Below are 24,341 nucleotides of genomic sequence, written 5' to 3' on the forward strand. Positions count from 1 at the left end.
ATTAAAAAAAAAAATTCCTTACTAAACCCAAAGCACAAGAAATGTTTTGAATTATAACTAACAGATTGAAACTAAACCTAAATTATGGACAATAAATTTATAATTTCACCCCAAAGAAAAGAAAAAGAGAGATGTTCTTGTTTTGATGAATTCCCACGTTAAACTAATATCAAAATTCTCTCATATGCTTACTTTTTCTTTTGCTTTTAAAGGATGGTTCAGTCACTCCCACTTGTAGTTGTCTATCATATATATATAAATTGCAATCTACAAGAATCAAAAGAACTGTTTGCACCAATAAAAACCTTAAATTCCTCACTTTTAAGTGTTAAAAGCTGAGAGGAGAAGTTGTGTTCTTTTCTAACTAAACAGCTCTTGAAACTCTCCAAAGACCAGAAATGCCAGAATTTTAGTAGCAGATTTTACTGAAAAAACTTTGATTCCCAATCCCTCAAGGTCATCTCCTCTTTCTTTTGGTGTTGCTTAAAATATTATGCACATTTCCCCACGGGCAGAGAAATTTTTACATGGGTGGTAAAATTTTACATTTTAACTTTTTATATACATAATCTTTCGATTCTAAAACTTTAACGAGTAAATTAGAAAGAAAACTTTAAAATCTATAATCCCACCTAACAATCGAGTGTTGATAGTGGAGGGATTGGACCGACATGGTTTAGCGTTATATTATTGCTTATGTGTGTTATATTTTCACAGTCGTTGTCAGGTATCGTACCTTTTTTTTAATGAAAAATATACTTAGGAGTTTAGCGTTAAACAACAACCACCATTAAATTTTTTATAAGTTTGAGTTTATAAAAAATCATATCAACATCTCCACTCCGCTTGCAAATGAGAGGAATATTCTTTGGTGTAATGTTGTCGAATCTCTTCATTTGATTGGAGAGAAACGAACTGCATCTTTACCGATTCTTCTAAAAGCATGCATCCTTAGTCTTTGGGAGGATATTAGGATTTCGGCATCAACGTGGTCTTCAAAATCTCCCATTTTTCTGTAAATTACAATCATATGGCTTCCCTATCTCAAAATTGGAGTGCTTTCCTTTGATAGAGGTACGATTTTCTTTTTCCTTGTAGCATCTCCCTTTTGTACGTATGTTCCTCACATACTTTTAATGAAATGATACTTTTTTTCTTTTAGATATGGGAGAGAGAAAATGTAGAAAAATAGATATTTGTTATGTTTGTCAAATTTTTATTGATGGTCAACACGAAGATGGATACCGACCAGTAAACACCATAAGTATCATTTTTTTTATTAGGGTGAAGTTTCTTCTCAACCTTAGGAGTTTTTTCCCATGTTTGTGCTCATGCTAGCTATAGCTATTATATTTCTTCAAATGATCCTATTAGTTGATTCTTTTCTTTCCAAAAAATGGATAATTTTCCACTTCATTTGGGTAAGAAACATCAAGCAATCTATAGTAACACACTCATTGCAAGCACTACAATGCATCATTAAGTTTCTTCATCTTTTCTTCAAATTCATCTTAAAAGTTGTTAAACAACATGTTACAATAATCATCTTATTATTGACAATGATTTTGGCTTTTTTGAACCCCTAATGACCTCATAATATCCAAGCCCATAGTGTTTTATACCTCACAAAGTAAAGAACTAATATTAATTTAAAAAGCTTTAGGGTTTTTTCTTTTACTTTCTGCCCTATCTTTAAAATATTCACAAATTTTGTCAGATTTTTGAAACTAGATTTGGGACCAAACTGAGCCATTGTTATGGGAAGAACATGGGAAGCTTATCTCCAATCCCAGTGGGATGATTTTCTAGTTATATCATTCAGCTTTTGATCTCTTTCTTTTTATCCCTTTTTCTCAAACACTCAATTGCAGTCTCCATTTTCTCTATTAAAGGTCAATGCCTTAATGAATTTGGTCTGTTCCACTGCTATAATAATCAATCCAAAAAGTAACGTTTTTGCACATCAAAGGCTTTGATTCACCTTCCCACTTTCACTTAAAGTTTTCCTTTTCCTCTCATTATATAACAAAAGATTCAGCCTTTCTTGTTTTGTGTTCATTCCATGACAAAATAGGCTATTGGGTTTCAGGAGGAATCCAAACCCCAAGTTTGAGAAAAGTTTGTGGAGAGTTTTATTGATCTTCTTAAATAACCTCTTCACCACCTCTCTTTTTCCTTATATTTGAGTTTTTGATCTGATTTTGGAGCTCAAAAAATGGCTAGTTTTGTGTTGTCACTTGCATTTTGGTGTTCTTTTATTTGTTGCCTTGTTTCTTCTCAAGGTAGATGGCATCATCCCCCCAAGCAAAAGCACTCTCACCACCACAAACATAGCTACATTTCACAGCCACCATCTCCTCCTCCTCCTCCTCCTGATTCACCGGACGAGGGAGATTACGTTAGCGAGATGGATGTTTTCGACGTGAGAGCTTTCGGTGCTATCGGTGACGGCACTGCAGATGACACGGCTGCATTTAAGATGGCATGGGACACGGCCTGCCAAAGCGACGACCCTGCAGTAATTCTCGTTCCCTATAGTTTCTCCTTTATGATTCAATCAACGATCTTCACAGGCCCTTGTCAGGGTCACCTTATGTTACGAGTCGATGGCACATTGATGCCACCAGATGGGCCCGATGCCTGGCCAAAAAATACGAGTCATCGACAATGGTTGGTATTTTATAGAATTGATGGAATGTCCCTTGAAGGAGGAGGTGTGATTGATGGGAGAGGTCAAAAGTGGTGGGATCTTCCTTGCAAGCCACACAAGGTACTCGAAGGTCTTTTTACCATGCGTAGGTAAATGTTTAGAGAATATAAATGAACAATAATTCATGGATATATTATTCTAACTCTCTTAATTTTCATCACGTTAGGGAATAAATGGAACTACGCTACCAGGACCATGTGATAGCCCAATTGTAAGTTCAAGAACCTTACAAAAGTGTTTGCTGATATATAATACTTTTCTGTAAGAAATATGAAGATAAACTTAGACATTGTCACATTGTTATGGTTTAGGCTATAAGGTTCTTCATGAGCTCCAATTTGACTGTGCAAGGACTTAAAATCACAAACAGCCCTCAGTTCCACTTCAGATTCGACGGTTGCAAGAACGTTCATATCGACTCGATTCACATAAAATCTCCCGGTCTTAGTCCGAATACTGATGGTATCCACATCGAGAACACAAATGGCGTCGAGATATATAATTCAGTCATTTACAATGGTCAGTATTGAAACCACAAAAATCTTTTACATTGTTAAGGGAATTATATATATATTCTGATTCATCTCTTTTATGCAGGGGATGATTGTGTATCAATTGGGTCAGGTTCATATGATGTAGATATCAGAAACATCACATGTGGACCAAGTCATGGAATCAGGTATTATACGTTTTATTAGTAGTTCTAAAATATAATTACGACCATAATCTGAATATAATTTAACTAGTTAAGATACATATATACTAAGTTTCATGTTAATTAATATTGCTTATAAACCTTTTATCCTTCTTTTGGTGTAGCATTGGAAGTCTTGGCGTTCGCAACTCGAGAGCCTGTGTTACGAACATAACGGTTAGAGACTCCGTGATCAAAGTATCAGACAACGGAGTTCGGATCAAGACATGGCAAGGTGGCTATGGGGCAGTAAGAGGAATAACATTTAGCAACGTTCACATGGACAATGTTAGGAACCCCATCATTATAGACCAATTTTATTGTCTATCAAAAGATTGCACCAACCAAACCTCAGCTGTTTCAGTATCAGACATTCAGTACTCAAACATCAAAGGAACATACGACATTCGAAGCCCGCCGATGCACCTTGCCTGCAGCGACTCCGTCCCGTGTACCAATCTAACGCTGTCGGAGATCGAGTTGCTTCCTGCTCAGGGAGATATAGTGTTGGACCCTTATTGTTGGAATGCCTATGGAGATCTTCAGACGCTTACTATTCCACCCATCTCTTGCTTGCAAGAGGGGCTTCCTTCTTCTATCAACTTAAACAATGACAATGAGTATTGTTGATCTTTTATTTTACCTATATACACACTTATAACAACATAGGTGATTATCATATATGTATATAAAATAATCATGGATATGTACTTGATAACGATGCTTGATCGTATTATTATGTGATGAATGATGACACAATATCACCTTAGATCGATCTCTCAAGACAAATGAAGCAACTCCTATCAAACTATTCGCAATACAAGGATCCAAAATGGCATGATATTTGTCTAATACTTTGAACTAAAAGACGACTAGCATGGGCCAAAATAAATTAATGAGATATTATTCTTACGAGAATACATAAAGTCTACCTTATTCGCATCCCAACAACATTGACGAGTATAACAATCAATGGGCGTGACCGATGTTTCTTTATTGATCATTTCCCATAATTATTATGCTAAAGTTTTCATGTTTAAAGATGTCAAAAAAGAGAAAGAGGCAATATGATTTCATGTTTCAAACTTGAAAGATGTGTGTGTTTGGCTTTTGGATCTCCTCCTTTTGTGGCTCAACAAAGTGATTGATTGTGCATTGCAATGTATGCACAAAAATAATGCATTCACCCATCAATCATACCTTATAACAAAGTTTTTACAAATTGGTGTGCAAAATATATATAACTATGTTGTGTACTCATAGTTTAACGTTTTGATTTTGTTGATGTGGTCAATATAGCTAGCTATTATTTTCCTTGCTAGCTACTCCATTTAAAAAGTTTCAAAAAGAAAAAGTTTACTTGCAAAATTTTTTATTTAGTATTATTTTAATCCCTAAAGGTTTAACAAATACTCGCTATTAAAAACTTTAACGAAAAAGTTGACTGATTCATTTTTTGTTTAACTATACAAAATACCCTTCAACTTTAGAGTAAATTTTTATCGTGCAACTTTTATTTTTTCACATTTTAATTATGTACCATGATGGTAGTACATTCTAATATAGTGGGATTCCATTTTTTTTTGTATGAGATGCTCGTTTGAGCTTTCGAGCTCTATAAGGTAGGTGGTCATTATGGGGTTTGAACTCATTTCCTCTTTAGCCCCTTTAGACCAATGAGCCACCCATGATAGTTAATGAACTATTTAACCGCAAGCCCAACATGAGTATAGCTTAACGATTAAGACCTTTTGCGCGTCTTTTACAACTACACTAAAGTGGAGGGCTACTATAGAAGCTAGAAGTAGCCTCTCGTAAAGTAAGTAGTCGGCCTCGTTGCAGGAACAAAACAATAGAGAAAGACTCGACCGATCTGGCTTTATTTAATTAATTAAGAGAGAATGAGGAGTGAATTGGATCCGTTTTCGTTCTTTGTTTTGTTTCAGACTCCTCTCAATCTTATTCATAGTGAGGAAGGAGGAAGAAGTCTAAACCAATGGATAGTAACGATGATAGACGTTAAGAAATAAGAAGTTGAATCTCCCATCACCAAGAAAGAATTATATTTTAACCTAACAAAATAAATTTTAAGAATAGAAACTACATTTTATTGTGCAAGTGGAGGGTCAACTTTTTTTTTTATTTTTTATTTTGTTTTGTTTTGTGTTAGCATATAGCACGCGCGGACCATAAGACAGGTTGATAAAATAAAGTTGGACACGTCGGTGCACGAGAAGAGAACTAACCCATCAAATTCCCCACTCACCAAAAGTTTAAATAAAAAATAAATAGATAAAAAGTATTAAAACAAAAAGTATTTGATTGGTAAAAAATCTGAAAATAGAAACCGTGCTCCATGAGATGTGTTTAGTACGAGGTATGTTTAGTTTTATATTTATAGAACTTACCAATTAAATATTTAGTTTATTTAAAAGAATTATTAATTAATTTGTTTGTTATAGATTTTGTATAATTATTTTAAAATATTATAAAATTTATAATATGTTATGTTTTTTCCGTTCTAATTTTAACAAAATTAAACGAATTTGTAACGGGAAATAATATAGTTTTTATATATTTTTTAAGTGAATTCTGCCTTTCAAATTTAAAATAACACCGAAAACGTAAAAATGTTGTTTTCATAATTTCTAATATTTGGTTCATAAAATTAAAAACAAATTTGCCAAACAATTATTTATTAAATTCTATTTGATTCACTGGACTTGAAAACAAGAAGCTGAATTTGCAGGTTAAAACAAGCCCTTAAATACCCTTTTTTAAATTAAGCTCTTGTTATTTTAAAATTTTAATTTAGTCAAATAAAAGGCATAATTTAATTTCTTATATTTTAACATATTTTTAATTATTTTATTTTTGTTGGTAATGTTAAAATTCGTTGACAGTAATTCACTTACATAATATGATAATTAGTGAGTCGATTGAGATTTTGAAAAGTCCTTTGTAAGTAAAAGGATCTCAGGTACAAAATTGAAAGTCAAATTATTTATTGGATGCAATATTAAAAATCTAAGACCCTTGATTACATTTTAAAAGTAGGATGATTTATTAACTAAAGGTCAAGAAACCAAAGCTCACGTTTTAAACTATTTATCTTGTTTGAAATTTTTTTTTTTAAATTAATGTAATTATCTGAATGTTTGTTGAAACGCAAAAAAAAAAAAAAAAAAAAACCATGACAAAGTGAACATAGTTCAACAATAATTGACATATATCTCTAATCTAATTAAAAGGTTGTGAATTCGAAATTCGATCTTCCACTCCCATATATTGTACTAAAAAAATAGTTTACTAATATACCTTTCAATACCGATTTATTGATAGGTTATATGTTATTCTACTAAATCCAATCATTTTAGTGTATAATTGTTGTTAAGTATTAAAAAAAGAAAAAATAAATTGAAACCCAAAAACATGATTTTTTGTTTTTTTTGTTTTATACACTTGTAACAGGAAGTTTTGAGTCGGTAAGATTTGTGTTTAAGTCCTGCCGTAGGGACGTTTGTTTTTGTTTGATAGGAACGTTGGATATCCGAATATTGTCCGAGCATCTTAGGATGTGTGTACGAGAGACATCTCAACACTTTTAGATGTCATGATATAACATGGGTTTATAAGATTCCCATGTGGAAGACATCTTCTTTTGACAATTTTATCCTTCGTCATTTTTGTTCTATAATATTTTTTTCTCATTTATTTCATTTTATTTTTAAAAAAATGTAGCCACTAATTCATTATAAATCTCTAACTACAATTTTATTTATAAGCTACATGTAGATATAAAATAAACATTAGTCAATAGTATAAGACCTAATTTATTTTTAATTCAAATCTAGTGTGCAATATTTCATTTATTTTACTCTTTCAATAGTCACAAAAAATAAACTAAAATTGACGTAAAAATATAATATTAAATTAATAAAAGTAAAAATTTTATATGAATTCAAATAATAGTAAATTTAGTATATAAATTATTTTATGACCGATAAGGGCATTTTTGGAACATTAGATAAATTTACAATATTCTAACGAATAAATTCTAGAAAACAAAAGTGACTATCTTAAATTCCAAACATCTAAAATTTCGGACATCTAAGATTTCAGGCATCTAAAGATTATGTCAGATATCTATATTCCCAAAAAACAAATGGCCCCTTATAAAAATTTCGGATAACAAGATTTATAACTTATAATAAGAATAAACTCAAATACTGAATATAAGTTCGACTTCTTAATTTCGAGTTATACAAATTTAGTTCATGAGCTAAAAATATTAACTACCAATCAATAATTTCAAATTATTAAAAAAAATTTAAATGGGATTAATTTTTGACTTAAATCAAATCCTAACTTGTAGTTTCAATCATGCTTTTAACTTATAAATTTCCTATTTCAGAAAAAACAAAAACAAAAATGAAAAACGAAAAAAATGAAAAACGAGAAAAAACAAAAAACAAAAAAAATTATGAATTTTTACGAGTTAATGTCTTCGGATGACTATTTTAGAAATTTATTTTCACAGATGTTTAAAGTTTTCTAATTTTACACTTTTAGATTTTTGCATATAGAATTTTTTTATAATATTGATTTTAACCTTATTTATTGCATTTACATTTATTATAGTTATTTTTAAAAAGAATCTAAAAGATTTAAATCCCTAAATTGTAATCATATTCCTTTAATAAATTGTGGGCCCCATCCAAATTTTCAACACTAATCCCTTAATTCACTTTTTCAAAAAGATTTATTCCCATAATTTACAAATGTTATTAATTACAAAAATATCTCAATTCGTCTCTCTCTTTGTGTAATTTCCCACTAGTTTTCAATCGGAAGCCACCACCGTTCGGATACACCTATACAAGAGTTCTCACACCTACTTAAACATTATAAAATATATCCGACTAAACTTTTTGAGTTATAAAATATATCCGGATATAATCTAAATCCCATATAAACTTGGATATGTTACAACTATCTTCAAATTACTTACAACTATCTCATTTAGTTAATACTCTAATTCAAACTAGTTAATACTTACAACTAAATGATTCTAACTAGTTTTTATATTTTATCCAATATATCCAACTCGACTCAGTATAAGGAATCAAACTCACTATAAGATATCCTCATATATACAATAGTTCACACCTAAATTTTGCATCACTGAAATTATAACAGTACAAAAACAACCATTGATTATGCGTATGGAAGGGGTTTCGAAGGGTTTAACAGTACACAAAAAAACAGGATTTTCAACATTGTTCAAATCTGAAATCGAAAACTAGAAGGATATATTGGAATGCAAAATATATCGAAGTTTATATGGTGAGACAAAACAAACCTTCCGGTCGGCGACTAGACAATGGTCGGAATAAACGGAGACGAAGGAGAAGCTAGACGGACTATTCCGACGATGGAGAAGAACGGAGACGAAAACCGGAGAAGAAGGAACGTAGACGACGGCCTGAGACAAAGTAGCGGACGAAAACGGAACGAGAGAGGAATAAGAAAAGTCGAAGGAAGAAGGTTTTCAAATTTTTTCAATAATCGAGGATTTTGGGGATTTGGTTAGTATTTTGGAGATTTGGTATTTTTTACTTTTGGAAAGTATAATTAGGTAAGAGATTTAAATTGTAATCTCCCAATAACGAATTTTGGATTTTAAAAATTAATTAATATTGAGGTGTAGATACAAAAAGTAATTTTAGTGATGGGTATCATCTTAAATAGGGTTCTTTCATGAAAAAGTGTAAATTTTATACATTCAATAATTTTAGAGATTAGTAGATGGTCTATTTAGAAATCATAATTACGTAAACTGATTGAAACAAGATTGTACCCATCACACAAATTACTAGTATATCCTTTTAAGGATCCATCTCAATATTAAATAATTATTAAAATGTAGAATTGGTGAATTGTGAGGTTAAATCCCTTAAAATATGCTAATAATACTTGCCAAAATAAAAAAAAAATCCCAAAACCCCAAAAAAACCATCCATTTTTTAAACCCACCTCTTTCTTCTTCCTCCAACCGTTTGTTCTTCTTCCTCCGACTCTCTGTTCTTCTTCTACGACTGTTCGTCGCTACCTGCCTTCCTTTCTGGCCGACTCCGTTTTTCTCTATCGCAAGAGCATTTCGTCTGCGTTTATCCCCTTCGAAATGAGATTTCTGTCAGTTCTTCTTCTCCGGCCATTTTTGCCTACCTTCATCTCCGGCCGCTTCTATTTTTCCTATTCGTCAGAGCAGTTCTTCTCTCGATTGAAATGTTTGCATTCCAGCGGTTGTTTTCAATTTCTGATTTCGTGTGAAATATTGTATATATAAGGATATATGTTATAGTGATTTGATTATGATATATCTTATAACTCAACTTGTATATATGTGGATATATAAGTGGATATATACTGTGATTTTGCGGATATATGTTTATTGAAACTTCAAAAATGTTTCTGTGATTTTGAATTGTCTTTGAAGATTGAGCACCAATGTGTAAGTGAATTAAGGGAAAATCAATATTTTTGAAGGAGTAAATTAAGGTTTTGAATGAGTGAATTAAGAGATTTGTGTTGAAAATTACTATATGGGATCCACGGATTATGATAATAATTTATGGAATTGAATCTTTTATATTAAAAAAAAAACAAATAACTTTAATAAATGTAAATGAAATAAATAAGGATAAAATCAGAATTGAAATAAAATTCTACCGGTAGAAATCTAAAGTGTAAAATTAGAAAATTTTAGACATTCGTGTAAATAAGTTTCTAAAATAGCCGTCCGAAGACCTTATCTCATCATTTTATGTAATTATAGTATCTAAATAGCCTATAAAGATACTAATCGCATTTTTAATACAAGTTGGGCTTACTTTGGACCTTGCAGAAGGTTTGTGTTTGATGTCTAAATGCAATTAGAGCCTTTATGACTCTCAATCTTTCTTCGGCCCATACAGCCCAATAATAGAAAATCTTGATTAATTCAAAAATATTAGAAAAAAAATTGAAAACTGTTCTTTTTTTTTTTAGTTTTTAAATTTTTGCTAATATATTAAAGATGTCTTTAGAAATTTTTTTTTTTTTGTTAATTGTTAATAAATAAACATAATTTTTTAAAACAAAAATGTTTGGACTACTATCAGAAGGATGCTAGGAAAGTCGTCAAACTTCTTCCTAAACCACCATACAAACTCTCCAAAATATTTGAATAGATGTGGGCCTGGCTAAATTTTCGAGAATGATATCTCTTAACATTTTTTTAGTATGATATGCGATAAGAGCGATTTGAACTCTTTTAATTTGGTCAGAAATATATATGTTTTAATCTGTTGATTACGTTTAGGTTGACTCCTCTCTCAACGTTTGCAAATTTCATCTATCATCATACCTCGTTACGTGGGAAAAAAATTAGGGAAGGTTTTCCAACCATTTTTTATTTTTTTTTTAGGAATAGTTGCATTCCATAGAGATCTCCAAACCTCCCTGACAAATCTAAAATATCTTTATTTTTTATTTTTTTTAGTACAATATGGGGATGGACTAAAATATCTTTATTACCTTCATAATTTTCAATTTCAAATTTAAAGTGTTACAATAATTTCTGTACTAGTTAGGTTGATGTCATCCACTAACTAGGGCATCATTATCTTTTCTTTTTCTTATAAAAATGAAGTGTGTATGATGGGGGACATGAACAAGTGCCAGAAAATTGGAAATATTAATCATTATTATGTCTCACTTTTCTTCTAATTTCTGCAATTTACATCACTCTGCCCTTTTTTAGTTTCAAATTTCAGAAAAATAAAACTCAAATAAATGGTACAAATAACAAATTAGGACAGTTAGATTATTTAGGTTAGTAAAGAAAATTTATATTAATTATTAGTTACGAATATTATTTTGTTCGCAATTTGAACATAATTCTATTCGTTAAGGTATAAAGTAACTTTCGATAAAGTCAAAGATTCGAATCTCACCCACCTTAAATATTATTTTCTTGCTAAAATATTATATTGTTATAAATAAAATTTACTAGTTTATTATTTGTTATTTAAATTATAATATTATAACTAAAAATAATAACGAGGTAGGAATTTGAATCTCTGGTAGGAATAGCGGTTAAGTTATACCAATATTAGCATAAAAATATTATAAAAACAACCCTATAACATCAAGTTATTTCATAAAATACTATTTCTTAGACTTGAATAAAATTATTATATTTAAAATAAAGCGTTAAATCTGGTCTTATGAATTTTTGGAAAATTTCCATTTTGATGTTTTAACTTTTTAAATATCTTTTTAAAGTTAAAAAAATTTTAGATTTATTCATTTTTGGTCTTAAAATTTTTAAACTTTTATTACATCACTGAGTTTTTAAAAAACATCAAATAAATAGGTCAAGGACCTGCCACGTGGATCGTGCCATTCGTTAAGAAACACATATTTGGGTCTCAACTTGGTACACGGAGGACGGAGCGAGACTGGCAGAGTTACCCATCATTGATACAAAAGGCAAACTAGCTCGACATCGACTTGAAAATAGGTGATACCCCTATCAGGAATCAACTAGACACAGCTTTGGGGATAATGTGGTCAAAGTGCACTTTTCAAAACTCTTCTATAAAAGGTGGAGTCCCACTCTTCCCAAAGTACCAAAATCTCTATGAAATTTTACTAACTTTAACTCGACACCAGTTTGAACTAAGTACTAATAACTTAAGTTTTATAGCGTACGTGGTTGAGCAATACACCGATGTAAGGTTCTATTGGCAAGTGATCGGCTTGCCCTTTTTAGAAGTTTCACCACCTCGACTTGCTTGATGATGTGTCATCTCGTTTAGAATCCTACATCAACATATGATCCATAAAAGTACCGTGTGAGCATATTATACATTAACCACATAAATTGGTCGAGCGAGAGATATTGAGTGAGCAAATTTTAAATACCAGAAAGAATAAAAACAACGAAAATAATTACATTTTAAACTTTAGAAACTAAAATAAATACCTAAAGTTGAAGGATTCAAATGAAAAATTTGTGGGAAAATCCACTAACCCACGCAAAACTTTTTTTCCCACTCCACAGATCACATCTAAGAAAACGTGGCAAATGACTATTATGTACACGTCTCTAAAAAGTATACTTTAAAATAGGTGTGGTGATATATTATGACTTTATAAGCCTATAAAAGTCTTTTATTTTTAATTCCTTGATTTTTGTTGTTTACTGTTTCCAGATGAAAAAAATAAAGAAATAAATAAAAGAAAACTCCTCAGTTGTTGTATTATTATAATGTTTTGATGTTGAATAATGTATGCCTTCAAAGACTTTTCCATAAAGTCCAACTCTTTCAATAATTGCAAATTGACATATAATTCATATGCCCTATTAATAAATTGAATATTATGGAAATGATAGAGACTCCTTGATTAAAATAAGGCTAAGTTTATAAAGTATGCAATTTATATAATATATACTTAAACTGTACAAATAAATAAAATATGAATTCATTCATTACATATTTAGTCCGTGAATTTTGTGATTTCTAGAATTTTAAATTTCTTTTTATAGAAGGTAGGTTTCAGGAGAAGTGTTGTAAAATAATATTGTACCTTTCTAAAAATTAATTATAAAAATATACTACATTTCAAATTATTTATAATTAAAATGTAAATTTTGAAGAGATGATTTGAAGTATGACCCATAATTTTTACTTTTTATACCAAGTAACGAATGGTCTTAAAAATACTATGAAATATAATATAGAATTAAGATGCAATTTATTGTCAACCTGAATATAACTGATTGACTAAGACATATATTCCCAAGTAAAATGTCGTGGATTCGAATCCTCACCCAACATCTTCATGTATTTAAAGAGAAAAAAAAAACCCCAAGTTCTTACATGTTAAATGTCAGTTCATGAAAACTACCATATTCTTCTCGAATATTTTTAAAGGGGTGGTTTTCTTTATTTTTATAATATTCTTATTATTAAAATATATAATGTTGATGGCGAGTTTCAGAGAGGTCCATATGTGAAACGGGTTGTGATCGGAAAAATGAGCCTACAACGACGATCCTCAACACTGGTGCATGCCTTGCCTAACGATCTTCGACAATCAAGTTAGTAAACAACGAGAAATGTAGTAGAGAGCACCGTAGAAAATTCGTGGCAGATTTTTCACTTACCTCGTGGTCGTAGTGATTCTTTTCCTTGTATAGGCACCCTCGGACAACCAGCTGGGAGGACGCCCTATTAGTGGCAAGGTAGAGCTCGTTGTCATACGAGATTCTGATGGACGGTTATGGGACATCCTCGAGGAACTACCACTTTGTCCTCTCCCGACTGTCGTCCGTAGAGTAACCCCACGTCGTACTACGTGACAGTGCCCAAAGTCACGTCCTCCCGCAATTGTACACCGCGTTCAATTTGTGTTGCCCCTCAATCAGGTGTCACTCTTCGAGCCTACCACGTGGGCTCGAATTCCACCCTCAATATATAATATTAATAACAAAATTTCGTTTCAATTTAAGTTTATGTAGTCTATAAAAATAGTAAAGATATAGTTTAGGATAAGCAAATTAAACTCACATATCATACTACTTTTTCACTCCATATTACACAAATTTAAATTGCGAGCGAAACATTGTATTTAATTATATGTGTTCTTTTGACATGTTTATTTATGAAAATTTTCAACTGGTTGATTTTTTGTTTGTATTTGACTCTGATATTTTTTTTCCTTTTTCTTATAGAAATTATATTAGACTTGAATTGCTTATATGAACTTTCTAGCAATTGTTTTGAATTGGTAAATTCAATTTGTAGAAAATTTTCATTTACTATCAAAATATAATCTTCCAACTCTCAGTTAGTAAGGGAAGAAAAAAAAAACTCAAATTACTTGGTTTTTTTAAAAATAAAAATTTTGAATTAAAAAACTAATATTCCAGGGAAATTATCAATATATGTATATATAATTTTTAATTTGAGAATAAGAATTGATCAAAGACACTTTTGTTTTGTTTTGTTTTTTTAGCTAACATTTTTGTTTCTGTTTGCCTATTAAAAATATTCATTTAAAAATTTATAAATATAGCAAAAAAAGTATATAATGAATAATCATGACTCCTCAATCGTACTCAGTACGCTTTCATATTTCCAACAAAAAAATTTCAAATTCCTAATTTAACAGCCTTCACAGATTTCTCAAGACAATAATCATTAATCTACTGAAATATATATATATATGTGCAATTATTGCTAGTTTAATTTAATCAGTCAAAGTATTAGTAATTTAAATTGTAATACTTCATAAAGAAAAATATATAAACGGTATTTGCCTAAAAAAAAAAGTTTGTGGAACATTTGTTATATAATTTGATTGTCCATATAGTTTTTCGTTATTATAATTAACGAAAAGCTAAACAAGGTATAATATTCTAAAAATTAAGGGTTTGTTTCATAATCATTTTAGTTTTTGGTTTTTGGTTTTTCTTCTTTTTAGTTTTTTTATTTTTGATTTTCTGTTTTCGAAAAACAAAAAGTTTGATAACCATTTGAGAAAAACTAAAACTAAAACATGTGTAGGTGCGAGCGAGGATGCTCTCCCCATTTTTGGGTTCGTGAAAATTTTTAGTCTCCGTCTCCACCTAGATCTTGGGTCTCGTGAAAATTTCTATTTTGGGACCCAATCCTGCGGAAATTTTTGTAATAAATTTTTGGAAGATCAATTTTAGAGAAATAAATAAAAATATTTTGAAAAAAATAAGTGAAAGAAAAGTTAAAACAAAAAGAGAAAAATTTTGGAGAAAAAAAATAAAAATATAAAGAAAGAAAAAAAATTATAGTGGAAACAAATTTAGACATAAAAACAAGATTCAAAATATAATTTTCATAAAAAATAAATAAATACAAAGATAAATAAAAATTAAGAAAATTAAATGGAAAAATAAAATATAACTTTTAGAGGAAAAATAGATTACAAAGAGAAAGAAAAGTTATAAAATATGAAATTTTAGTTATGAAAAAATATTAAATTTTTAGAGAGATAAATGAAACTGATCTGCTAGAAAAAAACAAAAATACATAAAAATTTGGAGGGGACAAATAACAATAAATATTCAAAATATGAAAATTTTAGACCGAGAAAAATAAAGTTTGTAGAGAGAAATTTAAAAATAAAAAAATTAGAGTGAAAAATAATTTTTTTAGAGATAAATATGAGAAATAAAAAAAATTGAGTATTAGAAGAAAAATGAGATTTTGAAAAACAAAACCGTTTTTTGAAAACTATTTTTTTTTTTTGAAATTTACATAAAATTTCAAAATGGTTTTTGAAAAACAAAAAACTAGAAAATTGAATTGTTATCAAACAATCATGTTTTTTAAAAACTAAAAACAAGCAGCGAAAGGGTTATTAAACGATCCTACTTAAAAGTTTTGATATTCAATGATAAATAAATATAATATTGTAATACATACAAATTTATTTATTTGTTAACTTTTTTTAGGAATGGTATTTATAAAAATTGTCAACTCCAACCTAAATTAATGATCGAAGCTAGTAAGTTACAAAAATAATTATTGAGATAATAGTAGTAATCTGTGGAAGGTTAAAATTTTCATCCTACTATTTTTTCAAATTTCTTTTTATTTATTATTATTGTCTTTTTATATAATCATAACTCAAAAATTGAATTGAAGCAACCTAACCTGCAAAGTACAGCAATTTCCGTTATTAATAAATGCTATCATTTATTAATATCTGAAATTGTTGTACAATATATCTATTCAATTTTTTTTTTTAGGAAAATATTCATTCAATTTCATTCCTTATGTACTAAAAAAAATCATTTCTTTCTAGACTTTCCGACATTAACTATTATTATTATTATTATTATTATTATTATTATTATTTATGTTGAACTATATTGATGTTATTAACTTATAATAGGTCACTAACTAATAGCTAGAAATTATTTAGTATAATTGATACAGTGTATCGACGTTTTTTTTTGACAGTGAGTAGTGTGACATCTATACTCTACCATTTATCAGTTTGAGTTATAATTTAATTTTTGAACTTTTATGGTCTATAAATTTTCAAGTGTTACTTTCTAAAAATAAAAAATTTTTGGTTCTCATTGTTATTTTGCCATTAATTATTCGAGTTCAGTTCAATAACTATTTTGTTTTTTGTTTTAAATTTTTCTAAAATTAAGTGAGTAAACATTACTTTCATCTATGAATTTTTTTTGTTTTGTATCTACTTTTTAAAAACATTTTCAAAATTAAAGCTAAAATTTGAAGAAAAAAAAAAGAGGTAGTTTTCACAATTTTATTTTTGTGTTAAAATTTGGCCAAAAGTTCAAATGTGATTATAAGAAAAGTTAAAATATATTAAAGAAATTGTGATCAAATAAGCATAATTTTTAAAAATAAGAAATAAGAAATAAAATAGTTATTAAATTGGACCTCAACAAATGATAACAAAGGGAGGTGAAGCTATGTTCGGTGCAAGAAGGCTCGAGCTCCCTTGCCCGTATTTTTTAATATATGTTGACGGCGAATATTGGAGAGGTCCATGTGTCCCTCGGATAAGCAACTTCACCAAGGATCAAATAAGCCTTCAATCAGAAAATTTGACGTCAGTGCATTATCCCGCCTAATATACTCCGACGCCTAAGTTAGAAATCGGGGAAGAAAATAGGAAAAAACACATTTTTAGTGACAGATTTTTCACTTACTTGACAAAGGTGAGGGTCATTCCCTTATATAGGCTCGGGTGGTAGACTAGGAAGGACGACGGTTGGGATGGCAGAGGTGCACGGGGTTGTACGACTTCTGACGAGGAGTGTACTCCCCCAACAATTAGTGAGTGGCGCTTCCGCCTGCAGGTCTGCAACCTGTCCTCTAAAGTTGTTCGGTTGCAGTGCTCGTCGTGCTTCCCATACTGTAGGTGTGGAGGCGCACCCTTCTGCCATGCAGCATACGGTATGTAACCGCCTGTGGTCCCATGTCTCACAGATGATGACGATGTCCAGCTCAATTTTACCCTTAACATATATATATATATATTCGTTTTCGTTTTCTTAAATTTGATATATAAAAAATAGATTAAAATTGATAAATTTTTTAAAATTAATTTCAGAAAATTATTGTAATCACAGGAAAATAAACCTAATTAGCTTTCTATAGTTCAGTCCTGATAACAAATAACAAAGTTTTAAATATGGGCACATCTGAATTGGATCGAGACATATATCATTGATGTTCAAATCTATACCCTCACATATTTTTTAAACTAAACCAACAACAAAACTTTAATTTGTACTAACCAATTCATCCGACATGTAAAATAATAAATTCCTGGTCCAAATAGGTGTGGAGTGGTAGACAACAATAATAGTAATAAAAGTCATTTTATTTTCTTTTTAAAGTTGAGAAATTAAAATCTACCGCTATAAAATATATATACAAAAATTATAGTTTATCTTTTTTGACAAATAAAATAAACATTTTAAAACTTTAGATACAAAAAGAAAAATAAGGATACAAAACATTTTATAAATTTGTGCCCCGTTTAATAGATATTTTAGTTTTGATTTTTTGTTTTTAAAAATTAAGCATGCAACAGTAACTAATATATTTTGTCCTTTTGTATCTACTTTTAAAAATATTATTTAAATCTAAGCCTTAATTTAAAAACTAAAAAAAATTCCAAAAACTTGTTTTTCTTTTTTAAATTACACTAAAAGATCAAATTCACGGCATAATTTTGAAAAACAATAAACTAAAAATAAAATGGTTATCCAACGAGTGCGATATTAAATTTTGGTCGAGTCGAAATGTTGATATTTTCATCAATATTTCTACGTGTTTACAGGTTCGATATTAACATGAGAGATAAATCGATATTTTCGTAATATCACAACAACAAAAAAGTTTAACAAAATATAAAAAAATATATAAATTAATAAGAAGATAATATTAATATTAATAATTTTAACTTATTTAAAAATACGAAATATTTATTTGTTATAAATTTTTATTTTAATAATTTTTTAACGTATAGTTTGATTCACATTTCCGTCGAAATTTAAAATCCGTGTCATCCTACCAACTAATTATTTCGTTTCGAAAACATCCATGTGGAATGAATGCTGTGGTCCCCCACGCGAGACAGCATCCTCTCTCTAACGCTCCCCGAACTACTCTGACGTCATCCTCCTGACGTCACCCACCACAATATCTCTTTCCAAACTTTTCTGACGTCTCCCGAAACTCTCATGACCGCAACGACTTTCATATTCTTCTCCACTCCCACATTTACCTCACTGCCCCTGAGCTTCGCAACCTCCATCGCCCCCCGAGGGTAATCTCGTCTTTCACCCCCTTATAAATCACGCTAAGTCCACCGCGTCCACAATAACCGCAGGATTTGTTGAGACCGAAACGGCGACGGATTGGTAGCTTGATCGGGCGCCATGGAGAACGAGAACCTCCGGCCGGCGGCGGCGGAGGAGGAGGAGGAGGAGATGAAGATGGAGGCGTTCTTCGCTCTGTTGCGGAATTTTAAGGAAATGCGTGATCGCCGGAGGAAGGAGCTGACGACGATGATCGGCGACGGCGGAGAAACCGAGAAGAAGAGGAAGAAGATGAAGACGGCGCCGTCGACTTGGATTCCGACGTTTCTGAGAGAGGATTTCGATGAGGATTTTCAGGTTAGAGGACCGCCTCCGGTGCTTCCGAAGCCCTGCAATCTTATCAAGGAAGACACGCCGCCGCCGCCGCTGCCGGCAGCGGTGGCGAAGAAGAAGAATATGAAGAATGATGAGGAGTGTTTGGATCTTAATTTGGCGCTGTAGTTTTATTTAATTTCTGTAGTTGTAAAGAAATTAATTATCAGAATTCAGAAGGACGAAAGAAATTTTCTATTTTAGGGAGAATTTTTGTCGTCTTGTTTTGTTTCTTCTCTTTACGGATTTCGAAGTTACGCGCCACCGCCACCGCCACCGCCACCGCACTGAAATGGCTAACGCTTTTTTCTTCTCCGGCGAAAGGATTCTGTATATTAATTGAATTTTTAAGTGGAACGGATAAATTGAATACTTAAACATTAAAAGAATTAAACTTCTATCAGATAATATTTTTAAATGCTACGCCATTATTTCATTATTTAATTTTAGGATTAAATTTTCATTTTGTCACTCAATATTTGGTTCAAATCGCGAATCTTAACCTAACATGATACGATACATACTGACAACAACACCATATATTAATAGTTATTGTTGGGGTGATTTCTTATTGACCATGTGTCAATATATTATACGTATGAAACGTCGAGCTATCTTAGTGTGACATAGTCACATAAGACTAAGTTCTTAAAGGTAAAGTAAATCGCGTTCGGTCCTTCATTGGTCGTCTGGAACTCTCTAAAGGTAGAGCCAACCAATGAAGACGTTTACTACGTTCGTTGTTCGTTGCAATCCCTCAGCCTCTAAAGAAAGCTGAGACCTCTATAAATAGAGAGTTCCGCTTCATTTTTAAGTACAACAAAACTAATTTCATATTGAATTTAGATGGAACAAATAATAACTTAAGCATAAGAGCTATTTACTCTCTCTGTGCAAGTTCCTTTATTCATCAACCACTAGAGGATGAGCTTTGCAAAAGTTGGTCATTTTTTATCAAACAGTCATACTCGAAGCTACATCATTCATTCCGAGCTTTGTAGAAGTTGGTCATTTTTTATCAAACAGTCATACTCGAAACTACATCATTCATTCTTAAAAATCAGAGCTTGAAGCCACGCTATTTTATTCACTTATTAAAAACAAAATTAAGGTAACAACTAAACCGATTATTTAGCAAATGTTTTGAATTTTAAGTAACAAATATCTGAAAGTTTGATATTAATTTTAATAACATTACTGAGCGGAGATTTAGTTGAAAATTTTGAAAACATAATCGAAACTAAAAAGAATGGTATATACTTTATAAACCAAGTAATATATGTAGCATTTGATTTACCAAAATAATGCTTATAATATTATATTGTCATTTGATTTTTTTTTAATGAATATATTGATAGTTGAATTATGGCATTGTAGTAGGTGAATTTTGAATCACGGCAGCTAGTTAGTGAAGGACTGGTAAATTTTTGGTTTTTTGAATTGTGTGTACACTATTTATTTATTTATTTATATTTTTTTAATTGAATCTCTATCCTTTTACAACAACTTTCAACGATGGGTGTGATATTTGAAGTATTATGGAACAATATATTATGTGTGTATTTATTTTTTTCTCTTTAATTATGTGATATATGATATCTTTCGTGTCACAATAGCTTAATTATAAGGTGGTATTTCTAATTCAAGACATATTACGTGATATATGATCCAATTTGCAGCTTCACTCTCGAGTTGTGATTTCCCCTTGTGGCCAACTCGAAGGGGCTGAAGTTCGACGTAGAGCTTTTTGGTTAATCTTCTCAACACAATCAAGAGAAGTGAAAAAAGGGGGAAAAAAAGCTTTGGCAACATATTATCATTATTCATATTAAACTAGGGGAGACTTTAAGTAGTATATAATATAATTTAATTGGTTAACTATCGACATAAGAACAACTCAACTGTTTCAAGATATTAGTTACTTTTTAAGAGGTCGAAGGTTTGAAATCTCAACCTTCTTATTGATGTAAATTAAAATATCCACTCATCATTTTAAAGAGTGATTTGATGGTATCAAGATTCATGAGTTCCATCTTAAAACTAATTAGCATAATGAGGGGAGTAGTTCATATATTTATAAACCTTGTAAATCTCTTAATATTCTCGATGTCCCTTCAAGATGGTGGCTCTTTTATCCAATTTATGGATCAGATGCTCATTTGAGCTTGTTGTTCTCCGATACAATAGCAAGAATTTATGAAGTTTCATGTCAAACTAATTGGCAACAATATATGCATTTATAAACCTTGTTAAGTCTCTCGATATTTTCGATCTTTGATCCTTAACCGATGAGCGAGAACTCCTTGAAACATAAAGAAGAATAAATTAAAAAATAGTGTATACTTATTTATGAGCTTAATTAGGATGTGAAATAGTAATAAACCTAAATAATAAGGACAAACGGGAAAATGAGATTATTATTATTATTATTATTTTGCTAAGATTGAACGATGTTTTTTTTTAATAGAATATGTGAGGTGAGAGATCGAATTCACAACTTCCTAATTGAATAAATATATCACAAAACTATACTCGCTTTGGCCTAAGATTGACCGAGCTCGAATACTAGGAATGGTTCTTTTTACTAAGATTCCATGATTTTAGCTACTTAATGATGGTTGCCATTGTCATCACTTTATTATTAAAAAGAATGGATTTAATTTAGTTAAAGACAAATTGTCTTAATTTGGTACTGTGAGGTGGCCCTTCCAATTTTTTTTTTTTCCTTTTTTCTTCTGCTGTCCATACCATACCTAACGATTGGGATTTGAGAAATCTTCGTGTCCACGTTATAATTTTCTTTTCAGTTGTATAATTCTATAATGTTATTGGACCTCGTATCATTTTTAGTAGGATTAATGTGGCACTAATGAACGAGAGTAGCAGAAAATTTTTTAAATATTACAGTAGTATAAAAATATCTCATACTATACTATCATTTATTATTTACCACATATTGAAAAACAACATGACTCCGTGCAAAAATAAAATAATATATCATTTAATAAGTAGTATCCACACACACGGCCTCGTCAACGAAATTTTCTCCTAATAATTTGAAGATAATAATATTTTCCTCGGCCATCTATACCACTACTAAAAATTTGACAACCATTTTCTTTATTAATTTGTTTTTGAAAACGATTAGAAAAAAAACCATTCTTATTTCCCTTTCTTTACTCATTTTTTTGGATGGTCAAAAATTGGAGTGAGTTCTAAGCCACCCCTTAGGAAATAAATAAGAACAATATTTATAGGTACTTATAGGCGAGTAATTATCTTCTCATGGAATATCATTAAGAAGGTTACCACTAATTATTTCTTTCAAAAGAAAGAAACCTCTTTTCTCTCTCATTTTATGAATTTATCTCTACCTCTCATAGTTTGTAAAAGGCATATTGTGATCGATGGAGGATATTGATCCATGAATAATAATAATTATTCGATAAGTAATATTCATCGGAAGATTGAAGAAATAGTAACATTAACGTTTCTGAACTAATATTCGTCGTAACTTTTGGTGACTCCATGCAAAAGCAATATTAATTAATTATCTTGTGGCAAGTTTTAAGCCTGTCTCTCTTTTTTTAGTTCAACAAAATACGGGAATAAAAATTCGAACCTTCAAACTTTTGATCGCGGATAGATGTATATATATATATTTTAAGAAATATTCTCTATTTGCTTCTATGAAGGAATCACATTCACATCTTAGGATTAACATCCCTACTTTTGACTGAGTGAGTTTATGCAATACTTGCAAGTTCAAGTTATACGATTTAATGGAATATTCTTAATAAATCTTATAAACGATTTTACTTTTTTTCTTTTTTCTTTTTCCATTAGTTTGAATTTTTGTTTAATATGATTTTAATTATGAAAATCTCGACCTTAGAGGTGTCAACATCTTAGGTGGATCATCATTTGTATTTATGCTTCATTTATTTACAAGGGATCAAATGAGAATTAATAAGATAAGAATATCATCCCTTTAATGAATCAGAGTTAGAAACTATCTGATGTTATTTACTAAAATGGACTAATCATCATTAATATACCCTTTTTTTTTTTATTCATAGCTGATAACAAATACATATTATGCTAGTATTATTTTAATTAATATAATAATAAATTTTAATTATTTTATTAATAGTAAATATTTTTATTATAACAATTTATTTAATATAGACAAATAATAAATAATTAAACTAAATTTACATCCACTAAAATAATTTTTAATACAACGACCATCATTAATAAATATTATAAAATTTGATTGTTAAGATATTTAATAATAATAAATTCTATTTTAACAATTTTACTGAAATTAGTTAATAATAATAAAGTAAAATTAAAAAATTAAATAGAAAATTGCAATATTTTGAAAGAAAATTACATCAACTAATAAAAAATTGTATAATTTTTTATAAGAATAAAATTTATTAGTAATATTAATAAATAAAGAAATAACATCTCAAAGGTCATGAGTTCGAATTTCCATATTTACTAAAAAATTAAAAAAATTTAGATTGAGGAGAGAGAGAGTAAAAGTTGGAAGTAATTTTTTTCTCATACAACATGTAGGAGTGGGGGTTCAAACTCATGAACTCTTGGTCAGAGATAAATGCCTTAACTATTTGAGTTATGCTCGGTTTAGCAAAGTTGGAAGTAATTATTAAAAAAGTGTAGTAAATACGAAATGAAAATTTTGATTCTCATTCTTTAATTCTCTTAAGATAAATAAAGCCTTAATCGTTTGCCATATGTTTCGATATTAAAAATGACACTTTTAGAAAGTGACTTTAATAAGAATATTATGGATCTGTGGTACTAAAGATCCCTCCTCATATATTAACATTTTTTAATTAGTCTCACCATCTAATAATATTTTAGTATCACGACGATGAAGGCAGGACTTTATTAAACACAAAATTTAATTTTCTATCTAATTTATCTGGAAATTCTCAAAATATTTGATAGCATAAAAAAAAAGCATAGTCTAGATTTTTTTATAGTATTCATGTTTGAAAGTGATTTTTGCATGACTATAATCACTTTCATTAATATTGAAATCACTCTCATTTTATATTCGACAATGATTATGAAGTAATTTTAGAAAAATCTAATGTCACTTAAGTGATTTATGAAGTTTTAAGTTTAAAATTTGT

General features: G+C 29.9%; 2 protein-coding genes across 2 annotated transcripts; both read left to right on the forward strand.

Moving 5' to 3' along the window:
• Nucleotides 1–1,905: 1,905 nt before the first annotated feature.
• Nucleotides 1,906–4,177, forward strand: LOC111015443 (polygalacturonase At1g48100). Its single transcript, XM_022290471.2, has 5 exons — nt 1,906–2,770; nt 2,877–2,921; nt 3,022–3,229; nt 3,308–3,389; nt 3,530–4,177. The coding sequence occupies exons 1-5, from the start codon at nt 2,216–2,218 to the stop codon at nt 4,032–4,034; spliced, it is 1,395 nt and encodes a 464-aa protein (XP_022146163.2). The 5' UTR covers nt 1,906–2,215; the 3' UTR covers nt 4,035–4,177.
• A 14,609-nt stretch (nt 4,178–18,786) lies between these two features.
• On the forward strand, nt 18,787–19,383 carry LOC111019022 (uncharacterized). The gene has a single exon (XM_022295311.2). The coding sequence runs from the start codon at nt 18,922–18,924 to the stop codon at nt 19,300–19,302; it is 381 nt and encodes a 126-aa protein (XP_022151003.1). The 5' UTR covers nt 18,787–18,921; the 3' UTR covers nt 19,303–19,383.
• Nucleotides 19,384–24,341: the final 4,958 nt, after the last annotated feature.

The sequence above is a fragment of the Momordica charantia genome (assembly GCF_013281855.1).
Source record: "Momordica charantia cultivar OHB3-1 chromosome 9 unlocalized genomic scaffold, Mcharantia_2.0 BLBB01000009.1, whole genome shotgun sequence".
NCBI lineage: Eukaryota > Viridiplantae > Streptophyta > Magnoliopsida > Cucurbitales > Cucurbitaceae > Momordica > Momordica charantia.